The following is a 10,788-nucleotide window of genomic DNA, read 5'->3' on the forward strand; positions in this document are numbered from 1 at the left end:
GAAATTGTAAACTAATTGTTAAAAATATAATTCATTATTTGAAGATTATCAAACAGAAACACATATTAAAAAGAATCTATTATATATATATAGTTTGAATAATACTTTGATTGTCTTATCATGTATATAACTAAATATATATATATGTGAATCTATTATATATATTTAGTTTGAATAATAGTTTGAATAATACTTTGATTGAAATCATTTAGCAAAAAAATAATAACACTTTGATTGTTTTATCATGTGTATAACTCAATACTTATAATTTACACACATTCGTATTACAAGTCTCTATATATATATCGTTAGTATTTTTAAATGACATTTAAAATTTGTTTAGAATTCGTCCGCGATTCGCAGGGGTTCACATCCTAGTATATTTAATAGATCATTTATCGTTGCAGGAGGATAATAAATAATTTTATTCACAATTTCAGTTATATATTGAATCAGCATTACAACATGATGAGATTTATGGACGTCTTGCAACAAGAAACTGAATCGAAGATTATGACATTATACTACATCTAATTATCTGTATTTTTTTCTTTCATTTTGCTGGAGTGGTGCGTACATTTCTTTTATCGTATAGGTAGAAAAGGGATTGGTAAAGGAAGGAGTATTCATCTGAGTTTTCACAGTGCACCCGTTGCAACAACCATTTCCGATATCAAAATGCAAAAAGAAAAAACATATAGTATAGTTATAATAATTTTATGCTAGTGAGCGGGGACATCGTTGTGTCTGAGTTAAAAAAAAAACTATTGAATAGTTATTTAGCAAAAAAAGAAAAAATGTATTGGAATAGTTGTATTTTGTTACTTCTTTTAGATCCTTAACAAAATGAGGAATTTGCCCATTAAAAAAATGAGGAGAAGAGAGGCGCAACAGGCCAACACATATTCCTAAAGGAATCGGTTGCATTTTCGGGCTTTTATCTTCTTCTCTCACTTCAATACGGTTTCTAGGATCAGCATCCTCAACTACACAATCACAATCTTCTTTAGCGATAAACCAATCGCTGATGCTCATCATATATACTATTTTTTTGCTTAACTGTAAATATCATAAATGAACAAAGTTTACAAGCTTGATTTTATAAACTATACTTTGTTAGACATGGCAAAAAAAACAGAAAAGAACGTGCTAACAAATTGGGATTTAACAGGCGTTTTGCTAAACTAGCCAAAAGGCCATTAGGTGCTTAAAAGCTTTCCTGTCTTCGAGCAGATATTGTATTTCTGACATTTCTATTAACATGCTCGAAGAGATCCGATGTGTTCTCCATCTGGTTCTTAAAGATTCTGTTGTTCCTCTCTGCCCAAATGTTATAGATGATAGCTAGGACAGCAATGCTTCTTAATGTTCGAAGAGACTTGCTTGGAGGGGAAGAGGTCCAAGCTAGTAACTGCATCCAAGAGTCGGAGTGATGTCCAGGATCAGACAATTTAAGGAGCATTCTCCTCCAGATGTCCCTACTAAAAGAACAGTCGATAAAGAGATGGTCCCTTGTTTCATCAGAATTGGAGCAGAGGCAGCATGAGAGTGGGGTGATGCTCATCATATATTGCTATTTATCTTGTATAAGTAGCCGTGTTTCTATGGTCAGTTTGTTCAAAATATGGTGGGAAACTGCTAACAGACGGCGAGGTGAGTAACAAACTTTAGCCACTAAGTTTTGTAAACATCGATTTTAACTATCATTAATTTTTTTATGTGTATACAACTTAAGTTTTTGCTGATGATAAACTTTTTTCTAGTATTGGCTTAGTTTACACGACAAAAGAATGGCTCGATAAACTTTTTAAATCAGGGAACTGCGTTACTTCGTATTGGGTTCTATGAGATCTTATTCTACTAAGGAATATTACGCCAAGTTCACATGTATTATATATGGTTCTCTATGGCTAATACTTTTCTCAATAAAGATATCAGTTATGTAATCAAAACTTTAACCGCAGAAACGGGACATGTGTCGGCAGATTCAACGCGGGCTGATAAACTAGCGAATTCAAAGTCCAGCCATGCTCTAGTTTGGTTTGGTGTACTTTAAAATATACGCTGTTCATTTTTTTTTTTTTTTTCTGTTTAAATACTCGTTAGTAAGATGCAAATACTCGTTAGACAGCTTTCTCTCTCTACAAACTTTGCTCAGTCTTCTGACTAGAACTCCGGCGGATTCACGATTCTCCGTCGACGGCGTAGGCTTTTAAGCCACCGTCGGTTCGGTTTTTCTTTAGTTTTTTTCTTATTTCTTATTTTGCATGTTTTTCGGCGAGAGGGGATGTCGCCTTTCTTCTCTTTTTTTACTTTCCGGCTTCTCTGGCTCTGGGATGCGGAAGCTCCTCTAGATCCGCCGTCGTCGACTTTGACTCTGGGGCCGTACCGCTTCTATTTTCGGTATTGGTCGCCGGCTCCTGATTCCCATAGATGCGTACGAGCTGAGATTAGGGTGTTCTGTTCTGGTGATGGGTGGCCGCATTCAGAGGAAATTTCGGCGGAGCCGATGACATCTTTCTGAAGGTTGGGCCTCTGGTGAAAACCGCCGAATCCTATATTTTTAATATTTGTTGTTGGAGGTGGATTTGGCGGATTGTAGTTCTTATCCCGGTGCTTCCGGTGGTCTGTTTCGATTGGTTCAGCGTCATCTTCTGTTTGGGATGGAATAGGTGATTTGGTTTCCGGCGAAGTTGCGGTTGCGATCCGGCGGAGAACTCTAACATCGAGATGACGAAGCTGCAGAGTCCGCCACGCGTCTATCCGGTGGTTGTGGTTTCAACACGTGGAAATGCGTAGAGCGGTGAAGCGGTGACGTTGGGTCTTGGTTTTTCCTGGGTTTGGAGTGATTTTTGTTTTAATGGGCCTTTTGGTGTAGTTTGTTTGTTGGATCGTTTCTAGACACGTTTGTAAAATAACAATTTCTTTAATAATATTTATGATGGCAAAAAAAAAAGATGCAAATATGCATGGAAATATGGTAACATTTATTGGCAATATAAGTATGTTTTCTCTTTTAATATCCGACGACTATTCGTGTAATAAAAGTAATACTTTGACTTAAAAAATTATTTGTTCGATTACAGAGACTAAACGATCCGACTTGCCCTTTTATGGCGTGTTGCCTATTTGTCGGACAATATAAAATTTTAAGATTTGCTGAACATTTCAAAATATAATAGTTGACGGTCATTATTTCTGTTTTACGCGGTGTAGTTCTAGATGTCGAAGAAGAAAATTCAAATTAGAAATTTATAATGGATTTTATTAGTAATATACAAATAATTTGGATACTCTATCTACCGTCAATTGATTTTAAATTGAAAGACTAAGAAACTAATTATCACTAAACTACGAAGGGAAAATAAAGCATTCATGGTCTAGGAACAAAATACACAAACATCGTAGGCAAATCGAGGGCTTATAACATATGGTTGAACCACTCTCATGATTATTGTGATATATGACTATATATATACAAGTACACTTTTTCGCTCGATCGGCTAGAAATGTATTGTTTTAAGTAGTGTTTCTAAATCTGAATTTAGTGTAAATTTAAACTCTTTAACCAGAAAAAAAATTGCACAAAAAAACCAGAAAACAAGAATAACAATTGAAGTTTAAAATTCTACTAGATTTTGACCCGCGCTTCGAAAGCGCGGGTATTATTTTTCACTTTTATGAAATATATTATTTGTTTGTAATTATTGAATTTATTTATTTTAATAAAATTTTCTTTATAATAATTTCGACACATAGAGTGTCTCTAATAAACTATATATTTCTCTAGTTTTGTTTTATTCGCTCTTCAATCAACATATTTATTTGGCTTGTTGTTAAAATAAATGATTATAGACTTTGATCTCTGCACCTCCGCGGATGTATATTTTAAAAAATATGATGATATTTGTTTTTCATGTAATTATAAGGGTTTGGCAAAATGAATCCGAGGAACAGAACTGATACCAATCAGTAAATATAGTACCAAACCTGAACATAAATTGATTAAATATTCAAATTATTCAAAACTGTTAGTTAGAGAACCGAATCGGATCCGAACCGAAGTATTCGTGTACCTGAATTTATCTAAAAATAGATTTATATATTTATATATTAATTATTTTTATATTTAACGTATATAAAACATCAAGAATGATACCTTTAAATTGGTTTAAAATACTTAAAAATATATATAAATAGTCAAAAACAAATATCTGAAATAGTTAAAGTATATTCAAATCACCAAAAATACTTAAAATAATTATTGATTTCGTATCCAAATTTTTAAATCAAACCAATTGATATGTTAAGCTTAGGTATTCTGACATATGTTACTTAAATTTATAGGTAACATATTACTTTATTTATAGATTTTGAGAAATTTTAAATATATAGTGATTTAAAACTTTAAAAATAATTTAAATATGTTATCCAAACCCAAACCAAACCCGTAAAGATCCGAATCAAACTCAAACAAAAATTTAGAAACATCCTAATAGGACTGAAATCTTTGACCTCGAAAACTCGAAACGCAAACTGATCAGAATCAAACCCGTATGGATGTCTGAAAACCCATCCTTAGTCATTATTATATATCGTATAATTTCATCATATAATTAATCGTATTTTATATGTACCATCATATAACTAATCATATAATTAATAGTATTTAATATGTATCATCATATAAATAATTACATATATTATATTTTAAAATTTTAATATGAAATATAAAAACCATAATTTGAGTTGGTATTTCAAATTGGGCTTTGTATTGTATTTTTCTTATATATATTGACCATATTCTTTTATAATGGACTTAATAACTTAAGCCCATTACTTTTTCTATTTAATACTACTATCTTTGTTTCCAAACAAATTTTTTTTTAAAAGACTACAATCCATGTTTCCAAACACACCAATTTTTTTTAATACTCTTATCCAAGTATCCAAACACACCGAATTTGTACTTCAGCTTTAATAAGATAGATGTATGAGAAGGTATGGTTTATGTTTTGAAAATATTACAAATATTATCAAATTAGTACCGGTATCATGCGTATAAAAACTATGGAAACTATGGACTACACATTTATAGCTTTTTGGTTGACAAAAAGCTGGTTTCTATATGAAATTGTTTGGTTCAAGTAATTCTTTTTTTTAATGAAAAACTAGATTTCAACCCGCGTATTTTAAACGCGGACTAATATTTTGATGAGAATTTTATATAACATATTTTATCTTTATTTAAAGTAGGTTTGAGTATAATATCTATAATCAAAATTCTGAATCGAATCCAAACTAAAAACTCGATTCGTATCATGTCAAAAATGTAAGAAATACCAGAATAAATCTCTTAAGGTGGCACAAAACATATCCAAACCCAAAATGTTATTAGTCAAATTTCAACAGGTAACCCAAAAACTGAAAACCCGGAAATATGAACATAAAACCGATCCAAATATCTAAATTAATCATAAGTATAAATATTTGAAACATAAATATGAACTTCAAATATTCGTTTCTATATTTATTTTGAAATGGTATTTAGAATAAGTATTTAAATTTTAATTAAAATCTTAAATATCCAATTCTATATAAATAAGTCTTCACTTCTTATGTTTTTCTTTTAAATTTGTGATTTAATTTCGAATATATCTGAACCAAAATAATATAATTCGAATCTGAATGATATATGATTACTTTATAGATTTTAGGATATGCTATAAAATAGAACCATATCCGGTGTGTTATATTCTAACATGATCCATACTTATATATAATTTTTTAATTTCTTATATTTGTATAAAATTATTTTATTATAATGTTAAATAAATATTTATTTTAATATAAATTAATTATAGCGTTCAACCCGTCTCGTACTTGATAAATATTTACATTTTCATGAAATAAGCTGCAAAAAACTGTAATTGTAAATCATAATATATAATTCAATATACTATATAATCAAATAATATTACTGCCTGCTAAATTTAATATTTTATTTTAAATTCTAATATATTAAATTACATGTTAATATGATAATTTAGCTATTATATTAAATATACAAATTATTTATGCTTTTATATATTTTATTTTAATATTTTACATTAATAAATTGAAGTATATTGTAAACTGTATAAAATATTTTATCATGCATACGTAATTCTTTTAATTTATAATTTATAAAATAGTTGTAATTAAGCTATGTAACATATATTATTTACTATAATAATTTAATTATCAATATGAATTATGTATATATAAATATTATAGAATGATATTTCTTATTTTATAAATCAAAATGAATTAATATTTATTTGTAATAAACTTTAAAAATAACTACGAATTTCCATTTTTGAAAATACATATTACAACATTAAATATCTATATTTTAAATTAAAATATATTAAAAGATATTGTCAAAAAAGAAATAGTAGAAAAGATATTGGTAATATCTTTTGATATCTTATTTTAAAATTATTTAAACAATATATTAAGATTGTATGTATTTAATAATAACTAAATTTGTTATATACAAAATACTAAAAATTAAATAAAGTAAATGGACCAACCTACACTGTTTGTAGGTAGATAAAAATAAGACTCTATTTTAATAGATTAGATTTCGAGGATCGTGGGAAATGCACTATGCGACTTGTGCTCTTCCGGCCGCTGGACCCTATGTTCCATTAATTCATGTTTACTAATAAAATGTACGTTTTCACAGTTTATGATCATGCGTTTGAGATGTAAATGCAAACGTTTCTCTGTCTCAAGACATGTACCAAGAAGTTTAATATGTATATATAAGTACCAATTTTAAAGGTTCGGAACCGAAGCATATTATCTGGTTTTACATCTCAAACGCACAACTGTCCTCTTTTCCATCTCAAACTGTTGTTTCTTAGTCTTTGGAAACATTAAAAGTTAACTAGACAAACAAGAAATATGGGAATAATGACTCATCTCTCTCTCTCTTTATGTGGTTGTATTTCATATAATTTCACGTGGCCCAACCTGTTAATGTTCATCAATCAATCAAAGTTGTAGACAAGAGTGAACCCACACTACACACGGTCGATCTTCTTTTCTATGCGTGTGTCCCTACATCTCTTAAGCCCATCATTGCTTCTTGTGTTTTATTGGTACGGTGAGCAAAAGATAGTTAGAAATAACCCAACAACGCGGGTCTAGCTAAGTCTGAACTCATTCGAGACTTGTTTACTCCGCTCTAAGTCATTGGTTTGGAAATGTCTGTACTGTATTAAGAAATCCTAACTTAACACACATGGTTATCGGCTGAGATTAATTCTTCAGGAATTGTTTTTACATGCAGACTACAAATAGGATTTACAATAGGTATTTTAAATCTGGACTAGCTCTCGATCTGATCTATACCAGTTAAAATCTAATACGATTGATCTGAAAGTTGAACCAAATTATAATCTGATTTAGGTATCTCAATAATCAGATCAACTATAAAGTGAACTACTTAACAAAAAACAAAATCAAACAAGAACTTAGAAGCTATTCATTACAGTTTAGACTATGGACATAACTGATACAAACTTGGACCTGGACCAAAACATAAAACACATGCTATCTCAATCATAACTAGATTAATATTGTAATCTCTAGTAGAAAACTAATCTCTAGTGATTTTAAAAAAAAACTAATATCTCTTTCTCCATGTGAGATTTATGCGGTGACCCATCAAAATCATTGCTGAAATGTCTTATAATTAAGCTATAAGTCTGTTAATTTCCAATTAAAAATAATGGAAGAAGGATAACAAACAGATCCCAAAAATGGTATAGGATTTGATTTTATAGTCATATACTCTGATTAGAAATGTATGTTTTTAAAAAGTATACTGTGATTTACTAGTTAGAACAAGAATCTCTACAAAAGGAAAACACATGGGATGTTAGGAGAAAGAGATTCCGATTCCAATAATCCAACGGTCAGAGAAAATTCGCAAGAAAATCTTCACAACCGTAGGATCTGTTCCCTTAACAACCTTGTGGTGCCGGTCTTTATTAATTTCGTAGAAAATTAGAAAACAGCACCAAACTTATGTCTCTCATGTGACCGACCACCGCAACATCAGTTGACCTGTCTTTGCCCCCACTTTGTTTCCCCACACAAACTGAAACTTAGATATCAAACTGACTTAACGTGTCGATTTCTGAGTGGTTTCCATTGGTTTTATCGTGTGGACCAACGAAGCAACACATAAAAGCACGACGCGGTGTAATACCATTACTACAATAAGAGAACTGTGTGTGAGAAGATAGCTCTCATATTTCATAACTATATCGAATAACAAAAAAAAAGAAATTAAGAAATGGAGAAAGGTGGACTCGAGCTTGAGATAACTGAGCTGAGACTAGGTCTTCCGGGGACGGAGAAGATGATGAAGAAGAGAGGTTTCACGGAGATGATCATGACGTCTTCGGGAAGTAATAGTGATCAATGTGAAAGCGGTGTCGTTTCAACAGGTTGTGACGTAGAGAAAGCTAATGAGTCTCCCGTTGCGAAAAGTCAGGTGGTGGGATGGCCGCCAGTTTGCTCATACCGGAGGAAAAACAGCTGTAAGGAAGTTTCAACGACGAGAGTGGGGTTAGGGTATGTGAAAGTGAGCATGGATGGTGTGCTTTACCTGAGGAAGATGGATCTTGGTTCGAGCCAAGGTTACGATGATTTAGCATTTGCTCTCGATAAGCTCTTCGGTTTCCATGGCATTGGTTAGTAATTTAATTCTCTCCTTAGATCATGTGAAACAAAAAGAAAATTAATCCGATTGTAAGAAAGATCAGTTTAAGAACTTAAGCGTTTTTTAAACGTAACTAATGCAAGAATTATAATTAGGTTAAGTAATACTGACGTGTTAATAGTTTTAGACTCATTTATCACGAGAATTTCAGATTTAGATTATTTAGTTTCAATCCTGGAAATATCTGATGATGAGTTTTAGCTTTGATGATCTGTCTGTGGTTTAACTCCAAAACCGTCTCATAATATCTGAAAATAGCAAGGTTTTTATACCAGAAAATGGACTTTTCTACTTATCACAAGAACACCTAATTAATATCTACATATATATATGTGCAGGAGTGGCCTTGAAAGATGGTGATAACTGCGAATACGTGACCATATACGAAGACAAAGATGGAGATTGGATGCTCGCGGGAGATGTACCTTGGGGGTATGTTCATATCTTTTGACTTAGATTAGATCTCATCACAGACTTTTATATGTCACAGTTTAAATTTATATGGGTATTTTGATTTTACAGAATGTTCATAGAGTCATGCAAGAGGTTGAGGATTATGAAAAGATCGGATGCTGCAGGGTTTGGGCTGCAGCCTAGAGGAGTAGACGAGTGATATGGTGACTTGACCAAGAAGCAAGGCACTGGTTGAATAATTTGACCTTTAAATTTGATCAAGATCCTTTAGAACATTTTTCCTATTCATGTTATATATAATATATGTTATAGTGTTATTCTATAAGATAATTTAAGTTATGGTTTGCATAATTATCTATAGAAAGACAGATAAATATATTTCTTGAGATTGAGTTAAGACATTACTTTGTTTAAAATCTAATTTTATTCGGTTCCATATATAATATAACTAGGTGTTTTGCTTGCACATACGGGCATAATATTTTTACTAATAATTATTAATATATGTATTATGATTTAAACATCATGATAACTTATTCTTTATATTCTTAATCATTTTAGATTTTCGATTTTTATTTCGGTTTACGCCTTCTTAACACAAATGAAAGCTTTAAAACTATGAGACCATAAGAGCATAATTACATATCAAATATTTCACACAATTATAAAGCACTAAAACACACATAATCCAAGTAAAAACAAAATAAATAAAATTAAATAAAAACTAAAGTTCGATGATAATTTAGAAGATTAAAAAACAAATTGAGATAATGATAATATTTCATTGGTTTACTTGATAAATATATACATTGACTTATCTTAATATTTCATAAGTTTACTTTTAATAAAAGAAAAATAGATAATTTATGGTTAATTATATAATGATAAATCTTATTATTCATTAAAAAATATCTATTTTAGCCGTTTTAGAAAATAAACCATTAAACACATGTTCATAACATGATTACATAGGAAAATATTTAAACTTAATATTAAAACATATTTTTCTTATAGATTAAACAGTAATAAAAACATACACATGAAATAACTACCGAAGTAGTTCATAATACCTAATTCATAATTCCAAACTTCATGTAACATAAACGATTTGCTTCTAAATTTCAAATTCAAAGAAAGAAGAAAAACATAGAACTCCAACTAAAAAAACAAATATCAAAAGTACAAAATATAGATGTCAAAAACTATAATCGAGAAAATTTGGAATGAATGAGAAAAATGAAACTATAGAATTTAAATCATCTTACATCATATGAAAATAAGAAATGGTCCTAATTTGTTTAAAATAATTATAATGTTTAATCCAATTAGAAAATTTGAAAAATTTATATTATTTAAATAAGAAATTAATGATTTAAGCTAAAAACTAATAAGAATCTTGTGAAAGTTAAAATAATTATAATCATAGATCCAATGAGAAATTTCGAAATATTTATATTATTTAAATTAATAAATTAATTTGAAAATTGAACTATTTATATATCTAAATTAATAAATTGATGATTAATCTAAAAACTAATAAGCATATGAAAATAAGGAAAATTAGCTAAAATAAAAGAATATATCTAAAATAATAA

At 29.8% G+C, this 10,788-nt stretch overlaps 1 protein-coding gene across 1 annotated transcript; it reads left to right on the top strand.

The window, feature by feature from the left end:
- The first annotated feature begins 8,269 nt into the window (after nt 1-8,269).
- Nucleotides 8,270-9,629, top strand: LOC108830338 (auxin-responsive protein IAA19). The gene is made up of 3 exons (XM_018603939.2): nt 8,270-8,750; nt 9,118-9,211; nt 9,302-9,629. Exons 1-3 carry the CDS (start codon nt 8,351-8,353, stop codon nt 9,390-9,392), a joined length of 585 nt encoding a protein of 194 aa, XP_018459441.1. The 5' UTR covers nt 8,270-8,350; the 3' UTR covers nt 9,393-9,629.
- The last annotated feature ends 1,159 nt before the right edge of the window (nt 9,630-10,788 follow it).

The sequence above is a fragment of the Raphanus sativus genome, chromosome 5 (genome assembly GCF_000801105.2).
Source record: "Raphanus sativus cultivar WK10039 chromosome 5, ASM80110v3, whole genome shotgun sequence".
NCBI classification, from domain to species: domain Eukaryota; kingdom Viridiplantae; phylum Streptophyta; class Magnoliopsida; order Brassicales; family Brassicaceae; genus Raphanus; species Raphanus sativus.